Genomic DNA, 24,827 nt, shown 5'->3' on the forward strand with positions numbered 1-24,827 from the left:
TATATCCCCTGTGCTATACACTATGACAGGAGTCTGTGCGATATATCCCCTGTGCTATACACTATGACAGGAGTCTGTGCGATATATCCCCTGTGCTATACACTATGACAGGAGTCTGTGCGATATATCCCCTGTGCTATACACTATGACAGGAGTCTGTGCGATATATCCCCTGTGCTATACACTATGACAGGAGTCTGTGCGATATATCCTCACTGCTATACACTATATTGGGAGCCTGTGCTATACACTATGACAGGAGCCTGTGCGATATATCCCCTGTGCTATACACTATGACAGGAGTCTGTGCGATATATCCCCTGTGCTATACACTATGACAGGAGTCTGTGCGATATATCCCCTGTGCTATACACTATGACAGGAGTCTGTGCGATATATCCTCACTGCTATACACTATATTGGGAGCCTGTGCTATACACTATGACAGGAGCCTGTGCGATATATCCTCACTGCTATACACTATGACAGGAGCCTGTGCGATATATCCTCACTGCTATATACTACGTTGGGAGCCTGTGCCATACATACATACACTGCTATATACTATATTGGGAGCCTGTGCTATATACCCTCACTGCTACAGGTTTCAGTATAAGGAAGCAGCATCAGTGGTGTATAAGAATTCTAAGTCCACCCTCTATTCTTCACCATAAGACACTTTATTATCCTTCCGTGGTCACACGGGTCTTTGTCCTAACATGGCAGCACTTGTGTTCTCCCCCTATTGGAATAGGCGTTTCACACTTGAAGACTCACATCTGCTCTTAAGTTGGTCTTGTAACCACAACCTTATTTTGAGTGCCGTGCCTCTACATAGTCTGCATCGTCAGCAGGGCGCCCGTTATGGTCCATATTGGTGGTCGGACCCGCCTGGTTTGATTTCCAGCTCTCGAAATTGGCAACAGCAGGAAATATTTGCATCTCTCGTTTCCCTGAGGAACATTGCCAGGCCTGTAAAGGTGCCTTTACACAGACCGGTCCGCTGGGCATAGACGCCTGATGGTCATCCCAGTGATAATGGTTCCTGGGCTTTTACATATGCACGACTGCCTGATTACATGAATGGAGGCAGGCGGACCTAAGTGATAACTGTTCACCGCCGATCCATTGTTCAGTTTTCTGCATGCAGAAAGGGAACGATGAACGAGCAGCAAGCTAATTCTTCATCATTGGTCAGTCGGGGTGTAGATGTAGATTGAGCAATAATCGCTCAGATTCTCGCTGGGTCACGGGAATCCAAAGGATTGGCCCATGTTAAAGGGCCTTTAGTCTTTCAACAAGGAAAAACTCTAACCTTTACTTCAGACCCAAGTCAAAGGCCACTTACCCAGCCAACCTAAACCCCCAATTTGCCCTGATAAGAGGCAAGAATCCAGAAAGTTGCCTCCAGATGTGCAGTGTTTTGTCTTACGGAGAAAGTTTAAATAAAGCCCAATCATGCTGCAAGTACTGTAAAAAAAAAAAAAAGAAAAGGGGGTGGGGGGGGGCGTCTATTCTTTCGGTAGGCCACTCTTACGGTAGTAGATCAACAGGGGTTTGTCCCCCTGGGATCCCCATACCAATGCATTCATGCAGGAAGCAGACAGCTCCATTCCCACTACAGTGATGAAGCTTGGTATTACACGCAAAGTTCCTATTTACTTCAATGGGAGCTTTGCTAGTTATACCAAACCTGGCCACTGTTGTTGGAACAGGGCTGTCTGCTTCCTGCAGAAATCAGCTGAATGCATGAGTACACCAGACCCAGGAATAGCTGATTAGTGGAGATGGAGGGCAGCAGACCTCTGACTTCCTATTGATGGTTTACTCCAAGTCTAGGCCATCAATAGTTTACAACCCCTTTAAATCAGACTTAAAGGAAGCCATCTTCCAAGAGTCAGCGCTGCAGAGGTATTGTACCATCTCCAATTTCTCACACATTATGGAGACTTGCCACTCTAAACACCAAGTATTAAAGTCTAGAGCTAAACGTTCAGGGCAGGTTCACAGCTGGGGTCCAATATAGTCAGAGGGAAGGGTGGTCTACTTGCCTTTTAGCTGCCTGATTTATGGGCACTGGCCAACTGCCTGACCTCCAAGTCCATTGTGGCAAGTGGCCATTTAAAGAAAGGTCCCATGTAGACAATAGAAGAAAGTTCCAGACATTGTCGGACCATAGAAGAAAGTTCCAGACATTGTAGGATCATAGATTTACTTACATCGACTTGTACAAAAATAAAATGATGCATATATTACAGCAAAGCCATCTGAAAACACAAATACTACAGTCCAGAACAGATCAAGGCACATTAAATAATTACAGGTGCGTCCGACATCCACAGATCACACTGTATCGGCTCCGGGAAGAAGGCGGTCGTGTAAACGCTTCTAGTGAGCAGAACTCGAGACATTACAGAAGCCGAAACCATTTTGATCTACAATCATACGGTTAGAAGGTAATAATTGCACTTCCCAATATATTCATATACGGAGGTTACATTTCAGTTAAAAACATTCTTCTAGCTGATTGGTGGGCAGGAAGTTGCTACAGCTGGGTCCACACTGGCACCAAACTCACAAACACCCCTTTGGGGCATTGGAAGGGCACAAGGCATTAAAGTTTTGCATCCTTCATGGAGAAGAGTAAAAACATTTTTTGAACCAATTTTGTGCTATGCATGCCAAGCGCCAACCAGTGGGTCCCCAGCTGTGGCAGGACTACAACTCCCAGCATGCCTTGCCAGCCTGCATCTGGGTATAGTAGTTTTGAAACCGTTCGGGAGCCACTAATTGAAAGCTATTGCATTATACATTCATGCCACTCCAACTGGCAAAAACCAGTGTAGATTTGGGCTAGTGTGAACCAATCACCATCTAGGAAGAAAAAAATATATATATATTGGTTTTTAACCCTCAAATTTGGGGTTCGCTACCAACTTGCATTGTTTGTGCTATGAAAAAATAAAGGGAGTTGAAAATACTCCTTGTGCTGAAAGATGAGGTTTAGAGTATGCCAACTCCCATCATTAGAGTTCTATATAAATATCGGTGCCAGTTATAGAGAGGGCAGAAAAGGTTTGACTCAAAGGGTAAAGAATCTACCAAAATTGGAAGGTGGTCTATTTTGGGTAGCAAAGAGTAAAAGGTTAAAAGGCAAAAATGGAGGAGCCAAATGTGAACCGATGGCCACCATCACCCACATGGCTCTAGTTTTGTATGATGCCAAATACATTTTCCTGTTCCCAAAGAGGCATAGGCTATGGTGTAAAGGGATCATATTGGACAAAAAGCAAAGCAGAATATCTGCAGACTAGTACTAAAGACCTTTCCCTCGCTTTAGGCTGTTCTACCTAAACAGCAACCTGACATTGGGCAGACAACATGTGCAGAGCTTCAGGCTTACCAGTCTAAAAAGGTAAACTTTCCCCATGATTCTTTACTTTGCCAAATCCCCATGAGAGAGTCCTGCCTGCTTCCTTGCACCAGGATTAGTCAACTACTACACAATATTAACCTAATGACCTAAAGTTGTGATGGCACTGATCTATATATGCCCTGACAAAGCCAGTGCTGCTGAAGGACTCCCCCCACATGACGTTCTGGTTGACCCCCTTGTCCTTGTCTAGCCCTTTCCTTCTACTTAGCATGTGAGCAAAGGGGTGACCAGCCCTAGGGTCAAGCCACCCTTCTACTCTACAAAGGATGGAATAGGAGGGGAGGTTGAGCTCTAGGATGAGGACACTTCTCTTGGCAACCATGCTAGAGAAGCTCTTAATGGGAATCTACAAAACTGCTTAAGTCTAAGCCATGGTCATGCCTTCATAAGTCAACCGGTCCAATAATGGCTTTTCTGAGCCTAGCGTTGTCTCAAAGCCAAAAGCAGAGACTTTCTTGGTCTTTGATTAGTTGCATCACTATGCTTATGGTGAGATCACTGAATTTGATAGTCACCTGATAAACTAGACCTATCAAAAAGTCTGTATGGGCAACTTATTCTTTCTAACAGAGGTCTTTGGTGAGAGTCTACTATTAGGCACCAATATCTACATTCGACAGAAGCTCCTGCCATACTAAAATGTTAAAGATTAAGATACTGGAATTGGGCACAGATTAAAAACACAATACTGAAAGTAATAATGGCTATTTGGAGGAAATACCCTTTCCACACAGTATACAATTTGGTATCACATAGAAAGTTGGGTCAACCAGCTTCCTTGTTCTACCACTATGGACATTCTGCAACAGAAACAAGAACTGGATCTTCGGTATTATGGGACAGTCTTCAGTCTTTGGACATCATGCTTCTGAATCATGAGGCAGTAGACATCTCTGGACCAGGCCTTTGTACTTGGAGGCTGTCATTGGGTAGTACAGGAGATAAGGAGGCCAGAAGGTCCTTAGATACATATTCTCTTCATTGTCACCAGAACCATCTATCATTACTAAATGACTGCACAAGTAAGCGTGGAGATACATTACATGAGCAGATGCAGTCGTTACCAGGAAACGAGGATTGCTTTATCAGTTAAAAGAGGTCCAAAAGGACAACACATTAGATCGAGCTCGGTCACTGGCGAAGCTCATCTAGATGATTCATGAACAGCTAGCTTGTCGGTGAAATCAAGATAAGGTTTCCAACAGAACATTGCTGGTCGATGGTCAGCAGCCACTTCAGTGGAATTCCAACACATCTGACTCCGACAACCCAAACTTGGTCTTGTACTTGTCAAACAGCTTCTGCAAGGAGGTCATGTACATGCCGTGGTAGAGGTCAACGTCCTTCTGGCTTGGCTGGTTTGTTTTAGGGACAGTGATGGGTTCTCCAACTGTAGTGGAAGAAAAAATAAATGTAGATATTTAAGGGTTGATGAATTAGAGTTATATCATACCCTACTATTTGACTGCCATTTGGTAGCCAGTGCCCCTTTTTTAAATTCTTCCTTAAGGGAGTGTCAGTTTTGATGCAACAAAGCTTGACAGCCCTATGAAGGGTCAAGAAGCAGCAGTCACATGCCATTCAGGAGCACATGACTACCAAGGCCAGCGATTGGCTGCAACAGTCATGTAAGCAACAAACGTGAAGCCATCACTTCCTGTATCAGAACCTGGAGCCATAGGGAAAGGCTAAGAATAGTCATTTTATTTTTTATGCCATTATCTACCCTGGGGCACTTCTTTCTAATGGTCAAAGAAACCCATTCAATCCCTAGGCTGCTGTGATTGCCATAATGGTGGGACATCTTGTAGTGCCCTCTGCAGTCTCCATTGAGCTACTACACAGTAGCCTTGTAGGAGCTGTTAATACATCACACATAGTCTGCCCTCGCTCAGGGGGTCTCAAAGGACACTGGAACATCCATCAGTACGAGAACTATCCGTAGGGAATGGCATGGGAAGGGTTACCATGGACGAGTTGTGGCACACAACAGCAGTGAATGCACAGTGGCACCTACAATGGGGCTCGGAGCGTCGGACTGGAAGCAAGTTTTGGACAGATGAGTCACAGTAAACCAATCAGATGGTTGCATTTGGGTGTGGCAGTTGGTTAAAAAGTGGTTCCCATGTGACTACATCGTCCCAACAGTGAAGTTTGGAGAGCGTTCTAGGGCCATTGATTATAGTGAAGTCCACCCTCAACACCAATGGGTATGGAGACATTCTGCAGAATGTGGCATCACCTACCCAGTGGTAATACTTGGGTACAGCTCCATGTCTCCACCAACATGACCAAGCACCAGGTCATACAGCACAGTGTGGAGGAGCAGAATGTCTGGAAACTTCATTAGCAAACTTAAAGTCCAGATCAAGCCAATTTAGAAGGCCATATCCATGTGCTACCATCAGTCACCACTTGTGTGTCCCAATAGTTAGGTCAACCATGTACATTATGACTTAAGGGGAACTTGTAAGCAGAGAATTAGGAGGGGAACAAAGTCTACAGGCAGTTACTGATATATGGTGAAGTATCTGGTGAAGTATCTGCTGCCCATGCCTGCCGTTAGTGTACGTATAGCGCCGCCACACTGAATCTCAATGGTCAACAGTACAGAGAACTTTTGGGTTGAGCTCTGCACATCACAATGCACCATTTACCACATTACATGCTCGCTTATGCTCCGGCTGGGATGCAGACCCCTTGATTGCTTTGCTCACACTAGATAAAGTTTCACCACCCTGGTCTAGTATGTAATCGTGGGTGATCCTGGACAGCCGGCATTATGTGCCACAAAATAATTTGTCCCACTCTGCTCCTTCAGCCAGTTGGTGACCACAAGGTTGCAGCTATGAAAACCCAACTATTTTCCCCCCATGCAGCACGGTGTAATGATTGGTAGACACTTCTGCCTTGGGCAAGAGATAGGAAGTCATTGGTTTCATGGTAGCATTCTAAGCAGAGCACTTGCTGTAATCTGAGACCAGTCGGGTCTTAAGAGGTCTGGGATATACACAAATGAAGCAGTAACATCTCAATATATTCTACATATTGCTCACTCACCTACAGTGGAGATGGGATTGGCATAGGGCACCAAACCCCAGCTATCAGCGGAGAAGAACCCACAACCATGGAAAACACATGGGGCAAATCCCACATACTTCTGGAACTTTCTTTGTATCCATCGACCCCAAGAGCCTTCTTCTAAGACAACTTGCTTGTAAGCCTCATTCTCCCCAAAGGAATAGACTGGAACAAGGTCAGCCCTATGGAGAAATACATACATTTATGTGGCTGCCAGAGGAATGTTGAGCTGCAGCCATTGGAAAATTACAACAGCCACTGACACAGAATATGACTTCAACTGCTATAATGCTGCCCCCTATGTTCAAGGCTATAACTACTATAATACTGCCCCCTATGTACAAGAATATAACTACTATAATACTGCCCCCTATGTACAAGAATATAACTACTATAATACTGCCCCCTATGTACAAGAATATAACTACTATAATACTGCCCCTATGTACAAGAATATAACTACTATAATACTGCCCCTATGTACAAGAATATAACTACTATAATACTGCCCCTATGTACAAGACTTCAACTGCTATAATGCTGTCCCCTATGTACAAGACTAACTACTATAATACTGCCCCCTATGTACAAGACTAACTACTATAATACTGCCCCCTATGTACAAGACTGTAAGTACTATAATACTGCCCCCTATGTACAAGACTGTAAGTACTATAATACTGCCCCCTATGTACAAGACTGTAAGTACTATAATACTGCCCCCTATGTACAAGACTGTAAGTACTATAATACTGCCCCCTATGTACAAGAATATAACTACTATAATACTGCCCCCTATGTACAAGAATATAACTACTATAATACTGCCCCCTATGTACAAGACTGTGTACTATAATACTGCCCCCTATGTACAAGACTGTAAGTACTATAATACTGCCCCCTGTGTACAAGAATATAACTACTATAATACTGCCCCCTGTGTACAAGAATATAACTACTATAATACTGCCCCCTATGTACAAGAATATAACTACTATAATACTGCCTCCTATGTACAAGAATATAACTACTATAATACTGCCCCCTATGTACAAGAATATAACTACTATAATACTGCCTCCTATGTACAAGAATATAACTACTATAATACTGCTCCCTATGTGCAAGAATATAACTACTATAATAATGCTCCTATGTACAAGAATATAACTACTATAATACTGCCCCCCCATATACAAGAATATAACTACTATAATACTGCCCCCCCATATACAAGAATATAACTACTATAATACTGCCCTCTATGTACAAGAATATAACTACTATAATACTGCCTCCTATGTACAAGAATATAACTACTATAATACTGCCCCCTATGTACAAGAATATAACTACTATAATACTGCCTCCTATGTACAAGAATATAACTACTATAATACTGCTCCCTATGTGCAAGAATATAACTACTATAATAATGCTCCTATGTACAAGAATATAACTACTATAATAATGCTCCTATGTACAAGAATATAACTACTATAATACTGCCCCCCCCATATACAAGAATATAACTACTATAATACTGCCCCCCCATATACAAGAATATAACTACTATAATACTGCTCCCTATGTACAAGAATATAACTACTATAATACTGCCCCCTATGTACAAGAATATAACTACTATAATACTGCCCCCCTATGTACAGGAATATAACTACTATAATACTGCCCCCTATGTACAAGAATATAACTACTATAATACTGCCCCCTATGTACAAGAATATAACTATTATAATACTGCCCCCTATGTATAAGAATATAACTACTATAATCTACCTACTATGTACAAGTATATAACTACTATAATACTGCCTCCTATGTACAAGAATATAACTACTATAATACTGCCCCTATGTACAAGAATATAACTACTATAATACTGCCCCCTATGTACAAGAATATAACTACTATAATACTGCCCTCTACATGCATTATTGCTGATCTGACAGTAGGTGGCCTCTGTTAGCCTTTCCCTCTTACCCATGCTGCAAGGCGATCTTCACAAATCCTTTTCTCTGCTTTAGGGTCACGGTGTTTTTACCGGGTTGGCAGTCCAGGGACTCTGCAGCCCCTCCAACCGCTATCACCACAGCATTGCCGGTCCCGTTCTTGGACAGGATGTAGTCTATGGTGTTGCGGTTCACTGGGCAGATTCCTGTCAAGATAAATTAGCAGCATTTAGTCAGTTTATTTTCAGCCACCGGGGGGCAGCAGTGGGATCTCAAGCAGCTCTCAAGTTTCAGCACATTTTTTGCATTAGCCTCAGATTAACAGAATTGTTGGAAGTCTCACGGCCACAAGGAGATTACTACTTGTTACTTTTATGAGCCCAGTAACACCCCCACCCTGCCAAATTCTCCCCTCCTGCCCCCACTGAGATGCATTACACATGAATTCCATTTCCACAAGGAGCAACAGAAAGGAGTTTCTCAAGTCTGTGTCCGGCTGCAGACTGAGGTCAATCAGCGCTCTGTTCTATTAGATCATGACCGTTCCTTCCATGACCTTGTATGTGGGAAGATGGAACAATGCCCTACAGCACCACCTATTGGAAGGCAGCATTCCTGCAAGTCAATGTCAGACCTTCCAGCAAGCCATGACCTTGGAGCAGTCAATCGTCAAGCAGAAGAAAGTCTGGCAAGACTCAGTCGCTGTAATGCTGGACACACTGGAATAAAGCCACGGCTGGAAAGTCAACGCTCGGCTATTTTAGTTTGTTATGTTAAAGGCTTATTTCCATGATCAACCACGATCAGCCGGAGGGCGCAGGAAATACGTGTTGGAGGTCACCTGCCATGGGACTATGCAACAAAAATCCCATAAGGTCCAAATCTGACAATTCAAGGGGTGTCCAGGTCAAGAATGAAGGGTTTGCCCTTTTCCCCCCTAGAAACAGCACCACTGTTGCCCACAGGCTGTGTCTGGTATTGCAACACTCAACTAAAACGAGCCAAAATACCTGGCACAAGCTGACAAGAGTAGCGCTGGTTTTACATGTTGGCTGAAAGTCAGTTTCTGCAAATGGATATACATTTACATCCTATGGATAGCAGTGTCAGAAGTTGAACCTGTGCCATCTACAGCAGGAGTCAGCTGTGACCGACAACCAGCCTCCTGCTGCACCAGCAGGGATCAGTGAGGACAGCAATCCCTGCCGTTAACCCCTCACATGCTGCAATGTTCATCATGGCATGTAAATGGTTCAGAGGGAGGGTGCTCCCTCTGATTTCATTGTCCCTCCATGTAATCATGAAGGGCCAATGGGTTGAAATGGAGCTAAAGGTGATTGAAGAATCTTTGCATTAGTGAAACTAAACGCACATCAGTAGCCTCGATAGAACTGCAGCTTAGGATAGAATGTGCTCGGTTCATCCAATGTCTTTGTTCTGAAGAATGAGCAAAACTGGTCCTAAACTGCTGGAGTGGGGGGGTTAATAGGCCAACACCATACCCCTATTGTGCTGCTAACTACCTGCAGGGCGTGGATGGTGAACTAGATACCAGCAGTGGACAAGAGTGCATAGTACAACTCCCTACTATTCAGTCCAGGCAATGACTGGATAATCTTATGTTGTTCTTCACCCAAGGAGGAGTCAGACCTTACCTCCAGACATCAGGTACTCCCTTAGAACCGGCATTCTGAAGTTCCCGGCCAATGTGGCGAGATACGGCTTAATACCAGGGAACTTTTTGGAGACACCGGTGGCTTCCGTACCAAAGTTGCAGAATGCCCCAAGACACATTATACCGTGGGGGTGGTAGCCGAAGATGTAGTTGCGGCTTGGAAGCAAGTTATGAGTTTTCACCAGCTGGAAGATAAAGATAGGACAAGCTCAGACCAGTCCACAAGTTGGCATTTACTCAACGGTCCGAAGTCTAAACATTCGTGGCACCAGTTGGCAGCTTATACCTGCTGCCTACTAACCTATAATAAAGGCACGTGAAGCAGCCATGACCAAAGACCTTAAGATCCACCATCTATGGAGTCCTATCAGCTGCCATCACAAAGTTCACTGCTGTAATTGTGTCAGATAAGACTTGTTACTCAGCCAGGGAGTTTTGGAGTCAAAGTCCTAAAACAAAGTCCTGATGTCACACCCAACATCGCAAGTCAACGAAGGGTCAACTGGAAGTCTTATTGCTATGGACAATGGGTTATTCCTCCTCTGCCCAACATGGGGGTGGACAAGACTGATAGGGATTCAGTAAGACCAAATACAGAGGATGCCATTACTATCCATGGTGCCACTGTAGAGGGTCATTATGGCCTCTGGACATAAACCCAAGAAAAAGTATTATGCCTGAGGATCAATCCTGAGAGGTTCAAAGGCTCGCGATATCATGCATTTTTGTTAGCCATTGAAAGGTATCATATCCTCAAGACTCCTTGGTTTCTCTTGCTGAGAACAATCACACTTTGCTCTACTGGTGACACTGGACCAAACGCTTCATTAATCCAAGCCAAGTGATGACACGATGTCCGGAGCACAATTCCTGCATCGCCACAATGTACTGAGAAACCACAGCAACAATGCAGTGACAGCAGAGACACCCTACCATGAGGCAACCTAAGCCTGCTGCCTCAGGCGGCGTTCGGCAAAACCCCAGAAGGGTGGCAGTCGGGCTACCATCTGGCCGGATATCAAGGCTGGGATTTGTTTTTTACTGGCCATACTAACAGCCACTAAAAAAATTTCCAGCTGCAAACAGAGTGGACAGCAACCTGACAAACACTTCGCTCCCTCAGGTCTTTAGCTCCAATCTGGCAGTGGGCACTGGGGCAGCACCGAAACTATGACCCTTAACCCATCTGATGTCTGTGGTACCTGCATGCAGACACCAGCCGATATGCAGCTCCAAAGCTGGGAGTGGAGGGGGCCAGAAAATAGGTCAGGAGTCAGATTACAGCAGCACCCCAGGCCTCAGCTATGGACCAAGTGAGAACTGCTTGGTGTTGGGATCCTGCCTGAAGGTCCACTACAGGGGCCACCATGGGAGTCACCATTACTACAGGGGCCACCATGGGAGTCACCATTACTATGTTCCTTCAGATAAGTCTCAATCTTTTGCTTTGCGTGCAGAACATCTCACACTTTGCCTCCAGTAGAGATTGGGGCACCCCTGGGATAAAAGGCATATCAAAGCTCTGCAGGCCATAGAAACACTTACCCGTATAGGAAAGTAGTCCCTGAAATAACGCCACACGGCCCAGTTCCTCACCCACAAGGATCGTCTGCCAGCTGCAAAGGTTCAAGATACGAAATATTAAAAAAATGGGACAGATAACTAAACCAAGAGCGATTGAAGCTCCGTTATCATGAGCTACAGGCCGAAAACCATTACAGTTTTAATTCACTGACAGGCAGAGTTATTGAAAATGTGAAGAAATTTAAACTTTGGATCAGTGATGTATATACAGGGACTCCACCAGCAGAATAGTGAGTGCAGCTCTGGGGTATAATACAGGCTGTAATTCAGGATCAGTACAGGATAAGTAATGTATGTACACAGTGACTACACCAGCAGAATACTGAGTGCAGCTCTGGAGTATAATACAGGATGTAACTCAGGATCTGTACAGGATAAGTAATGTATGTACACAGTGACTCCACCAGCAGAATAGTGAGTGCAGCTCTGGAGTATAATACAGGATGTAAGTCAGCAGCAGTACAGGATAAGTAATGTATGTACACAGTGACTCCACCAGCAGAATAGTGAGTGCAGCTCTGGAGTATAATACAGGATGTAACTCAGGATCAGTACAGGATAAGTAATATATGTACACAGTGACCCCACCAGCAGAATAGTGAGTGCAGCTCTGGAGTAGAATACAGGATGTAACTCAGGATCAGTGATTACATTACACAAATCTCACCTTTATTTGGCGTGTTCCAGTCGAACACCAGCCAGGCCACATATAAAGCAGCGAGGAGCCAGAGGTCTGTACAGAAGATGTAGAGGAGGATCACGGTGCAGGCCACCCCTGTAATACACAGAAGATTATAAACTCATAAGCAGATGTTTAACCCCTCATTACCTCATAGCATTGGCCAGAGATCTTACCCAATGCAAGGAAGCTGAGGACCCATTGTAAGACGGAGATGATCTGAAGATGTCTTTCTACTTGAGACTTGGACAGCCAGGGGATGGATGGCAGATCGTACACCGTGGAGAGGATGCTGGATCCGGTCCCTGGAAAGACACAAAGGCCTAATTAGTTTAATTATTCCTCTCCTCCTGCAAATTAACTTACCAGTCGCCAATAAACAGCTCATTCATTCCACCGCTCAGGTTCTCAGTTCTGCTTCATGTCACTGCACCAAGCCTAATCGCTTCATAGTTTATGTTCTACTCCAGTTACATCCAGAGCTGCGTTTACAGCTGGGAATCTGTCTAGAGGGCACCAAACCCCTTACAGCTAGCTTATAATGCATTGCATCTCCTCTATACAGGAACTAGATCTGCATGGATAACCAGGTGGTTACTGAATGCAGCTTTGGATGTGAATGGAGGAGATCTAGGTTTTACAGGAGACATGAAGATTTTCAAAAGACCTAAACTGGAATTTAAAACAAAAAAACAAAAAAAAGCTGCCTATTAAGGGGGCGCTAGAGCAAACTACGGAGGATCAAGAGGCTGCCGCATCAGTGCTCACATCCTAAGCACCACAGTGCTAGGAGTTTGGGAATGTGATGCCCATTGGCTGCAGTGGTCACAACTAATGCCAGGATCCCAGCGGCTGCAGAGGGGTAAATATATCCGTTTTACTAGTCAGCCATGTAATCCGGTAACCAGACAACCCCTTTGCAGCAGATTACCAAGAGGATGTTCAGAGTGTCTGCAGCGAACACTTTCCATCATTTGGTGCAAAGTCCATCCCCTTTGATGTTTTCTGCAGCGGAGAGTCCATCACATTTCCACATCAAATACTCCGTCAGGATCGGCACCACTGCTGTGGATTTTGACTCAGTCAGCTGCAGCGCTCCTCCTCACCGCCCGACATGACGCGCCGCCATGTAAGGTCACTTCCACGTTCCATGACCGGCGGTGGTGCTCAGCAGCGGTTGCTGGGGTGCAGCATTGGGAGGTGGAGGGAGCGCAGCGCAGCCTGAAGTCAGCTGCGGATTTCTAGTGAAAATCCACATTAATGGTGCAAACGGACAAGGTCGTCAATGCGGAAATTCTGCAGATTATTCATTTATTTTCCATGAAAGACAGAAATCTGACGAAAAAGAACCCTAAAAATGTTAAGGGGTTTCCATTTTTCTATCCCTAAAGCTGCCATTACAAGGGGCCACAATTGCCGAAACTGTAAATTCAGGCGATGGTCACCACATGTGCAACCAGCTGCCAACAGAGCGCTGAGCTGCTTGGTTGACTGAGTCAAGAGATCGTCAGACCACCTAAACAGGAGCCCCGCAGTGTTTGAGCGCCCCCCTTGCTGCGAATGGAGGCGGGCGTCAGGAGTGATCCCCAGCATGCTCTACCTCCATGCAGAGAATGACTTTTGCGCCTGTGTAAAAGCGCTAGTCGCCGGTCCGGCTGTCGAGGACTTCTGAGCCGACAGTCAGAGCACAGATGTGACCAGAGCCGGAGGGACCTTTCACACGTGAAGGAATCAGTGCGTCACAATGTGGTCCCTGCGGGGATTGAATTCCTTTAAAATCTGCACATCTTTACTTGGCGACTGCGAGATTAACCTCTGCTGTACAAGAGCTTTCCGCTGCAGAATTAAAGGACGTCTTGTGGAGTTTTAGTTGCACTTTTCTAACATACAGGAGATGTAAGTCATATAAAACCACACAGATTCCGTAAGACGTTCTGCAGTTAAATGCAACAGAATCAGCGCCAATTGACAAAATCCGCCTCTGCGCCATCCTGTGTGTAAGCTCCCTGCGTGATCCCCGCAGACCGGCGGTGTTATGTAGGGACACGGCCGGAGACCTGACACATTGGACTCGGCGGCACAAACCTTCCTGATCAGCTTATCTGCTGCATATTTCAGCAGGACCATTTCGGTGCCGGGCGGTCAGCGCAGCCAGAGACCTGGAGGACTTCATGTAAAACTCGGACTACTCATTAAACAGCGGCAGACCCTGCAGGAGCAGCGAGTCCAGCGGACCAACAAGTGGGTTCTGCTGCCTGCAGCGGCCGGACCCTCATACAGCTCTGCCAGCCCTCCTGGCCCATGATGGGATCCGCTCCATGGCACAAAGCTACATAGCGCCCTTGAAATCCCACAGATCACTGACCGCCATGTAACTGAGCACCGCTGTTTATTTCATGAGGTCTCATTAAGAACGGAACAACCTGTAAATATTTATGGTGGCAGGAACCGAAGACACATCACAGGTAGAGCAGACCTCAGTAACACAACTGGAATTGGGGCTAGTTATCAGAAACAGTCAGCAGGTTTGTTGACAGTTTCCCCCCTAAGAGCATAACTGAACTCTTATGGAGAGGGGCAGCTAGTGTCTCCCCCATGTCAGACTACTCTACAGTACCTTGTATGAAAAGATGAGACACTGAACAAGAATGGCAGGCTGTGAGATTTGAGCTCTGAAGCCTGCAGAATAGTGAGTGCAGCTCTGGAGTATAATACAGGATGTAACTCAGGAGCAGCAGAGGATAAGTAATGTATGTACACAGGGACTCCACCAGCAGAATAGTGAGTGCAGCTCTGGGGTATAATACAAGATGTAACTCAGGAGCAGTACAGGATAAGTAATATATGTACACAGTGACTCCACCGGCAGAATAGTGAATGCAGCTCTGGAGTATAATACAGGATGTAACTCAGGATCAGTACAGGATAAGTAATGTACGTACACAGTGACTCCAGCAGAATAGTGAATGCAGCTCTGGAGTATAATACAGGATGTAACTCAGGATCAGTACAGGATAAGTAATGTATGTACACAGTGACTCCACCAGCAGAATAGTGAGTGCAGCTCTGGAGTATAATACAGGATCAGTACACAGTGACTCAACTTTGACTGTACCGTACAGCTATTCTACATATAAAGTGTTACCGGATTCAGAGCAGACAATCCTCTCTGCACCTGTACATTAATATAATACCACGCTGGCACATTTACTGCTTACCAGATGGGGATGTCAAGCACCCAAGATGAAACACCCCTCTAAAATGAACTCAACCGGCTAATTGGAAAAACCCACAGCTCTTGTGTCAGTTGATTACAAACAAGGTCCCCCATATATAGCCTGGGTGGAAACTCAATGTATAAATGTAGCAGAGCCGTGTATGTAATGGTGCAACCTATGGAGATATGAGGGAGCAACTACAGTCACATGACTGATCGTTCTTGTCACCACAAAAGTCACGAAACAACTCAGCTGTATCCATGTTGCAGCTACAGGTAGAGGACTTCCGTTTATGGTCATGATATCTGCTTGCTGTCAGTGAAAAGCAACATACATAGAGAATGTTAGAATAGTAGCTGCTCACTCAGATAGGAGAATGATAATTAAATAGTGATCTTGAGTACATCTATCTTTGTACACGGTGTCTTTGAGAAGAATGAAGAAACAACTATCGTTTGCTGATGGTGTCAATCTGGACTGAGGATAAGCTCCTAGTGACCTGAAAGGTTCTCTCAGGATTCCAGGGGAGGAGGCGATACCCCAGTATGGCTACATTGGGGAGCCCCCCTTCCCTCAGAGTGAGTACTCAAGATCGCCATTTAATCATCACTCTCCTATCTGAGCGCACAGCTACTATTCCAGCATTGTCTTCACCCCCATCATTTCCTATTTTGGGGGACAGTCTGTTTGCATGTGCCGCCCTCCAACTTTTGGTGGATTATAGGAGATCTGAAGGTTTTTTGCTGCATGTGAACTAGGACCATCAAGGCGCTGTCCACACGTAACATACATAGAGCCAATACACAACTGATGTCTTATTACAACTGTATCCAATGGTCTGAGGTAAGCACATAACCAGCACACATCTTCCTGTGCTGATGGTTTGTTACAATGTATCAATCTGGAGTGCAGAGGGTTGTCTGGACTGGATACAATTGTAACAAACCCTCAGCTTGAGAAATATTAGGGCCAGACAGCTTCTAGGCCCGTGGGTGTAGACAAGAATATTGTCATACACTGAAAGCAAGCAGAGATCTTGAAAAAGGTGATAAGTTGTCAAAAAAAACAAAAAACATTTGTTGTAAAACGGTTACATGATGATGAAGCAGTACAAGTGATATAGTACATGCCACAAGTCCGTAGAGGAGGGCAGGACAGGTAACATGTATTATAATGGATCAGGCCTCATTTACGGACCCAGTCAGTAGAGATAAACTAGGAGGCCTTCATACAGTATTACAGGCAGCACTCAAGAAGTTCTTTCTTCCCCCCTCCATGAAAGGCTCCAGCCTCTGCCCATCTTCCCATGGCATTACCATCCTCAGACATAAGCATCATGCCCCTTACATACAGACTTACCCAGTGCTCACCAACTGCCCCTGTAGTGCAGCAATTTGCAGCCTGCGGCCATCCAGCTGGGCTGAAACTGCAACTCCCAGCATGCACTGCAGTTTCACCTGTGCTGGAGAGCCACAGGGTGCAAACTAAGCGCCCTTTTACACAGAATGACTGTCAGGCGCAGATGCCCAACAATGATCATACCTGTTGCCTTTAGTGATCATTCCAGCACCCCCCCCCCCCCTTCAGAGTAAACAGGCAGTCGTGCATAAACGATAACTGCCTGATCACACGGATGATTGTCGCTCAGTCAAAGCATGCATTTACACAGAAGGATAATAGTACTGCTGGATGCACAGAATGACTTATCAGCCCGCGTAGAAGGGTGCTTTTACAGAACGACTATCCTAAAAAACAAATGCAAATCTGCAGAATTCCCCCTCAGTGTGGACAGCTAACGATTAAATCAGGGACCTTTCATAAGGACGTAGATCAGCAGCTGCGGAATGCCACAGTTCTGACTGCAGATTTTGATGCAGAGTTTACTGCGGCTTGCAGGGGGTCATGCAGCCCATTCCGTCCCGTGTGAAAGGTCCCCAACGTGCCAACCAGCTCTGCTACATCTATAGACCAGCAGTTATCCTGAATGCACCCCAATACAGTCATGTCCTGCACATTTATGACCCCTCCTGTCCATTAGATTGTAAGCTCTGCAGACAAGGCACTGACATTAGGCCTGTGCTCTAGTATATCAGCAGCTGGCAATAGTCATTTAGTAAAATGATGGCAGACATCAAGGTTTGCAGTTATGTCTGTAGATCATTATAAGCTTATAATATACAAATAACCATAACATTATATTATAGAGGGGCTGATGATGGAACAAGCAATGCAACAATGTAACAATCATCAATCAGCTGCATCCGCGCAATTACTAATTAGCAGCTCAGTGTTAATTCATTGCAAATGAAGCCATATTATAATGCGATGCAGGCGGTAATACAGAGAAGTGACAAGGCTGGCAGTGCCAGCAGGTGCCCGCGCTCACCCCGCAGCAGCCCGGAGTAGGCAGCGATGATGGTCTTCATGGTGCAGCCTGCAGTACGCACACCCCCCGGACAACTCACAGTGCGGACAGCCGAGCGCGCAGCCTTATATACTGACAGCGGGAGGAGGACGCGACCAAGTGGCGGCTCCGGGGGGAGGAGTGAGAGCTGGTGTTTCCCTTGGCTGCGGAGGTGCCAACTGCTGGCATAGACTCGTACATACATGTACACAGCGCCGGGCATAGTGATGGTGAGGGGTGGCTGCGGCAATGTCCTGTTCTAGGCTGTAGACTGGGAGCTTGCAGGTAACTAGACTGACAATGTACTGGAGGTCACTAAGCATATAGTAGTCCATGCAGTGTGCAAACTACAGATCTCCCATAACAGTGTATTATCCACCCCACCATAACACTACATCATCAGAAGATCCCCCATAACACTACATCATCAGAAGATCCCCCATAACACTACATCATCAGAAGATCCCCCATAACACTACATCATCAGAAGATCCCCCATAACACTATATCAGCCACAGATCCCCTATAACAGCGGGCCATCCACAGATCCCCTATAACAGTGCGCCATCCACAGATCCCCTATAACAGTGCGCCATCCACAGATCCCCTATAACAGTGGGCCATACACAGATCCCCTATAACAGTGGGCCATCCATGGCTCCCCTATAACAGTCGCCACCCACAGATCCCCTATAACAGTGGACCATCCACAGATCCCCTATAACAGTGGACCATCCACAGATCCCCTATAACAGCGGGCCACCCACAGATCCCCTATAACAGTGGACCATCCACAGATCCCCTATAACAGCGGGCCACCCACAGATCCCCTATAACAGTGGGCCATCCACAGATCCCCTATAACAGTGGGCCATCCACAGATCCCCCATAACAGTGGGCCATCCACAGATCCCCTATAACAGTGCGTCATCCACAGATCCCCTATATCAGTGCGCCATCCACAGATCCCCTATAACAGTGGGCCATCCACAGATCCCCTATAACAGTGCGCCATCCACAGCTCCCCTATAACAGTGGGCCATCCACAGATCCCCTATAACAGTGGGCCATCCACAGCTCCCCTATAACAGTAGGCCATCCACAGATCCCCTATAACAGTGGGCCATCCACAGATCCCCTATAACAGTGGGCCATCCACAGATCCCCTATAACAGTGGGCCATCCACAGATCCCCTATAACAGTGCGCCATCCACAGATCCCCCTATAACAGTGCGCCATCCACAGATCCCCTATAACAGTGCGCCAACCACAGATCCCCTATAACAGTGCGCCATCCCCAGATCCCCCATAACAGTGCGTCATCCACAGATCCCCTATATCAGTGCGCCATCCACAGCTCCCCTATAACAGTGGGCCATCCACAGATCCCCTATAACAGTGGGCCATCCACAGATCCCCTATAACAGTGGGCCATCCACAGATCCCCTATAACAGTGGGCCATCCACAGATCCCCCTATAACAGTGCGCCATCCACAGATCCCCTATAACAGTGCGCCAACCACAGATCCCCTATAACAGTGCGCCATCCCCAGATCCCCTTTAACAGTGCGCCATCCACAGATCCCCCATAACAGTGGGCCATCCACAGATCTCCTATAACAGTGGGCCATCCACAGATCCCCTATAACAGTCGCCATCCACAGATCCCCTATAACAGTCGCCATCCACAGATCCCCTATAACAGTGCGCCATCCACAGATCCCCTATAACAGTGGGCCATCCACAGATCCCCTATAACAGTCGCCATCCACAGATCCCCTATAACAGTGCGCCATCCACAGATCCCCTATAACAGTGCGCTATCCGCAGATCCCCTATAACAGTGTGCCATCCACAGATCCCCTATAACAGTGCGCCAACCACAGATCCCCTATAACAGTGCGCTATCCGCAGATCCCCTATAACAGTGTGCCATCCACAGATCCCCTATAACAGTGCGCCATCTAGACTCCCCATAACAGTGCATAATCCAAAGAACCCCCATAACAGTGTGTCCTCCACAGATCCCCATGACAGTGAGTCCTCTGCAGATCCCCCATAAGTGTGACCTCTGCAGATCCCCCATAACAGTGAGTCCTCCACAGATCCCCCATGAAAGTGTGACCTCTGCAGATCCCCCATGAAAGTGTGACCTCTGAAGATCCCCCATACCAGTGTGTCCTCCACAGATCCCCCATGAAAGTGTGACCTCTGCAGATCCCCCATGAAAGTGTGACCTCTGCAGATCCCCCATAACAGTGAGTCCTCCACAGATCCCCCATGAAAGTGTGACCTCTGCAGATCCCCCATGAAAGTGTGACCTCTGCAAATCCCCCATAACAGTGTGTCCTCCTCAGATCCCCCATAACAGTGTGTCCTCCACAGATCCCCTGCTCCACAATACCACAATTTCCTGCATTCATAGTAAAAGGGGAACCCCAATGTTTCCCCATGCAAAAAAAGCAGCGAGTGACCGAGTGACGTCACACGAGGTATTTTTCATATGCGGAATATGTGATGCTGAAAGCCCTTTGATTCCCATCGGGGGGCGCTCACCCGCATTCTGTTCCCTGCACATCTGTTTAGAACTCGACAGTCCTAAATTGCACCAAATTGGCAAAAGTATAAATTTGGCATAAATTATGCTGCATCAAAAATAGGAATTTGTGGTGCAGACGTAGCGGCGCTGTGTGACCAATAATGCGCCATAAATTCTGCTTTATGTACCATTATAAAAAAATAATCATTAACACATAAAATGGGGGCAAAAACAGGAAAAATCCAACCTGTCCATGTAGTTTATTTTGTGCTACAAAATGCCCCAATCTCTGCAGAGCCCGACTGCGAGCGCCAACATTCTGCGCGCCAAAATATGTTTTACTCCAATTATTGTATTCAACAGTCAGAATTACCGTAACAAAACCAAAAAGGGGCAATATGTAGAGAAAAAAATCTATTTACTTGGACTTGCGCTCCAAAATGCGTCACAACGAGCGCACTCCAAAAATTTGCGCCAGAGGCTACTTCATTTATATCAACTTTCGTTAGATTTTTATTAGCACTTTCTTGTAATAACGCTTCGTAAGGCCGGTTTCACGCGGCCGAGATTCTCGCGTGATACTTGTGCGTTGTGAGACACACAAACCTCGCATTACTATGAACCCCAGTCTTTTGAATGGACTCGTAAACAGGAACGATGCAGGAAAAAAATCGTGGCATGTCCTATCTTTAGCCGTGCCCGCACATGGCATCGCCCATTTCTTCCAATGGGGCCAGCGGCGGCATCGCACCACACGCTAGGGGCACGCAATGCGATTTTACCCTATTTAAGTGATGTAAGGCGAGTTTGATACAAAAACGATCGCATGTTGGCGAACGCGAAATCAGACTGACTTTCAAGGTTTGATATCGCACTTGTGAAATTAGCCTAAGTGTCTCCAAGGCTTGCCATGCCCACTTTTTTTTTTGGGGGGGGGGGGGGGGGGGGTTGGGACGGTGGAGGTGTCTAGCTTGTTGAATCAACTATTTGTAAATCTGTGTAAATCCGCATGAATCGGTCAGAAACCCATTCATAAGTTGGGTCCGGTGTTTTTAGGTCCAGCGTTCTGCGCTGATTCATTTCCTAATATAGTTTTATAGCGGTCAGAGCTCCAAACCCCCTGCATACATATAGTTAAACTCTGAAAATTCTGATTGCTTGGAACCACCACTAGAGGGAGCTGGGGAGCTTACTATGTATACAGTGTAATCTACATTCAGTGAGCTCCCTCTAGTGGTGGCTGCAGGAAGCTCTAAATGGCCCTTTTATTAACCCCTTAGTGTCCAAGCCTGTTTGTGCTTTTATGACCAACTTACTTTACAGTTTTTTTCAGCGCTGCATTCCACGAGCCATAACTTTTTTTTATTTTTCCACCGACGGAGCTCTGTGGGAAATTGTTTTTTGAGAGGTGAAGTCTAGTCTTCATTAATTCAATTTTTTGAAAAAATGTAACATTTTTATTGCTTTGTATTACATTTTATTTCTAGAGGCAAGATTAAGAAAATCTTCAGTTCCGGCATGTTTTTATGTATATCGGTGTTCACCGTGCGGTATAAATAATCAGCTACGTTAGTTCTGCCACCATTACACCAAGACCAAATTTATATCGTTTTTGGGGTTCTTTTTGTAGTTTTTTTCTTAAATTTTTTTTTGTCCATCGATGCAATCAAAGACCTCCAACCTTTCTCGTTTGCTGTGACTGGTGCTGCGGGAGGGGTCCTTTGGTTTTGCAGGATGGGTTGTACCTTTAATGGCCCCACTTGTTGATCCATGCGACGTTTTGATCAGTTTTTATTCCATTTTTTGGAATGTGAGATTAGCTACTTTCTTCATGAAGGCCGTGCTCCGTGCGGGTTAAATAATGTACTAAGGTTCTTCTCTGGGTCATTAGAAGCGCAGTGATACCGCATGTGTGATTTTTACCTTTTTTTTTTAACATAGCAAAGGGGGAAAAGTTTGACGTTTTTATTTTTATTATTTTTATTTTATACTTTTTTAACTCTTTATTTTTGTCCCACTAAGGGAATTGATATCAGCATCCTTTATACTTCAGTATAGCCCAACCCGTGGCTGAGCCTCATAGGTCACTGTTACTGCGAGACCCAGAGGCCATATCATAGCCTCCGGGAGCCAAAGGAACCTATCGGGACCCCGCGATCACATTGTGAGGGTCCGATGGGTGATGGAGGCGGCCGCCTCTCTCTGTCAGACTTTTATAGGCCGCAGTCTCACTGACTTTTCCCTGATTGCGCCATTCTCTGTATACTCTCCACACCATTTTGCAAGAAAACCCCTGCAGTTGGCAGGGAGGACCCCGGCTAGTCCAGCACCGATGACCGGGCCTCGTTGGAAGTCGCTCCGGTCGCTGGATTTTCCCATCTAATGTGGATTCACACTGAAACTGATCCACGGAAAACTTGTCACGTGATTTTATGTCGCACTCCGGGGGCACGGGGAGAATTACCATATGGGGAAGCGCCAAATATATGAGGGCCAAGGGCTCTAACTAAGAGATGGGGGCTAAAATAAAGGGGCGGGGGCCCTAATAAGGGGGAGGAGGCTCCAAAAGAGTATAGAGTCCTATGGAATCTCATGATTTGCCATGACTTGTGTCAGTTTCAGCTCTGCTACATCCTTTTCAGACTTGCAGACTGGGGTGAAGCCACAGACTGAGGGTTAGACAATGTCACCGGGGTCAGACAGTGTGATAGACGTCCAAGTCCGATGGCCAGGTGTCCTTGGTTGGTCTGTGCTGTCACCACACTGGCACTGGACCCACCTTGGAAGGGATCCCTGTCTGGCATAACTTTGGGCTGAACTGCTCTTTCAATATAAAGACGGAGTAAGATAGACTGGGAAATTGGGAAATTGGGACACAAGTGATGACCGGGCTGAAATATTCTCCATTGTCTCCCAGAAGAAGGAACAAGAGGTCACATCTAAATATAGAAATTGTGACACATCGAAACGGCGTCTTTACAAAAAAGTAAAGATCACGTAAAGTGCTGCTCAGCCTGCTTGGTAGTCAGACGCTATCTATCCTGGTTTAGGCCTCGTGTCCACGGCACGCAGTTCACCCGCTGCGGATCTAAGCTAAAATGATTTTTTAATAATTGCGGGTGGTCGCGAATTCTGTGTTTTTTCCGCACTGCTGTACGAGGATTTGAATTGCGGATTCCGCGAAGAAATTAATGAAAAACAAAATGGCTGACAGATGTTTCTGAGAAATCCCCTTTTACCCACCTACCAGGCTTCAAATCCGCGCGTGTGATCCGCGACTCCTATGGACTTCAGTGGAGCAAGATCTGTGCAGAATCCGCAATGAAAATGGAGCATGCTGCGGTTTTAGATCCGCACAGATAGTAAATAAATACCATAAAATCAAATCCGCGGACCGAAAATCAATTGCGGAAGCTCCATTCATTTCTATGGGCGGCGAATCCACGCGGATTCCGCAAATAAAGTCCGCCTGTGGACATTGGGCCTTAGGAAACCTATTTTAAAGGCTAAAAGGAGAGTCTCCTGCCTGGAGGAACTGGTGCGATCATACAGTGAAAAAGTGTAATACTTCATTTCTCCTGTGGGGGCGCTGCAGGAAACTTTAACACTTGCTGTCAGGTACCCCCACAGATCACAGGTGATTGCTGAGGGATTTTGCAACATGGCATGATGTGATCGGCTCATCATAGGAGAACCCTGTAATGCCAAGGGATCGTTCTCAGTGAAGAGATCTTTTAATCACGGTTAACCCCTTCAGCGGGCTCAGGAGATGAGTTTGCTGCAAAACGGGACGCTATCATCTGTTTCTGGTGATTGTATCAGTTAACTGTTTAAATGCCATGGTCAAAACAGTAAGCAGGAGGGGGTCCCCGTACAGTGCCAAATCTGCACAGTCCTTCATATGATACCGATGAGTCCACACAGCAGCCAGGAGTCTTCTGAAGGCACCCAGGGCTGCCCTGCATAGATGCCTATCACGCCCTGCTTGACAGGCAACATGAAAAATTGCTGTATATACTGCAATACTGAAGTATTGCAATACATAGTAGAAGCGATCAATGATACTAAGTTCAAATCCCCGGTGTGGACTCAATAAAAGTATAAAAAAAGATTTAATAAAAAATCTAAACAATTAAAAAAAAACACATCCTGGCATCGCCGCGTACGTAAAAGTCTGACAATATATATCTGCGTGGTGAAGAGCAAAATAAATAAAAAAGGATGGGATGCCAGAGT

General features: G+C 45.9%; 1 protein-coding gene across 1 annotated transcript; it reads right to left on the reverse strand.

Annotated features, from left to right (window-relative positions):
• Positions 1-2,204: 2,204 nt before the first annotated feature.
• DGAT2 (diacylglycerol O-acyltransferase 2) lies at positions 2,205-18,096 on the reverse strand. Its single transcript, XM_066588291.1, has 8 exons — positions 18,033-18,096; positions 12,605-12,733; positions 12,417-12,524; positions 11,711-11,781; positions 10,146-10,350; positions 8,522-8,696; positions 6,497-6,699; positions 2,205-4,826 (listed from the first exon to the last, which is right to left on the reverse strand). Exons 1-8 carry the CDS (start codon positions 18,070-18,072, stop codon positions 4,672-4,674), a joined length of 1,086 nt encoding a protein of 361 aa, XP_066444388.1. The 5' UTR covers positions 18,073-18,096; the 3' UTR covers positions 2,205-4,671.
• Positions 18,097-24,827: the final 6,731 nt, after the last annotated feature.

This window comes from Eleutherodactylus coqui, chromosome 1 (genome assembly GCF_035609145.1).
Source record: "Eleutherodactylus coqui strain aEleCoq1 chromosome 1, aEleCoq1.hap1, whole genome shotgun sequence".
NCBI lineage: Eukaryota > Metazoa > Chordata > Amphibia > Anura > Eleutherodactylidae > Eleutherodactylus > Eleutherodactylus coqui.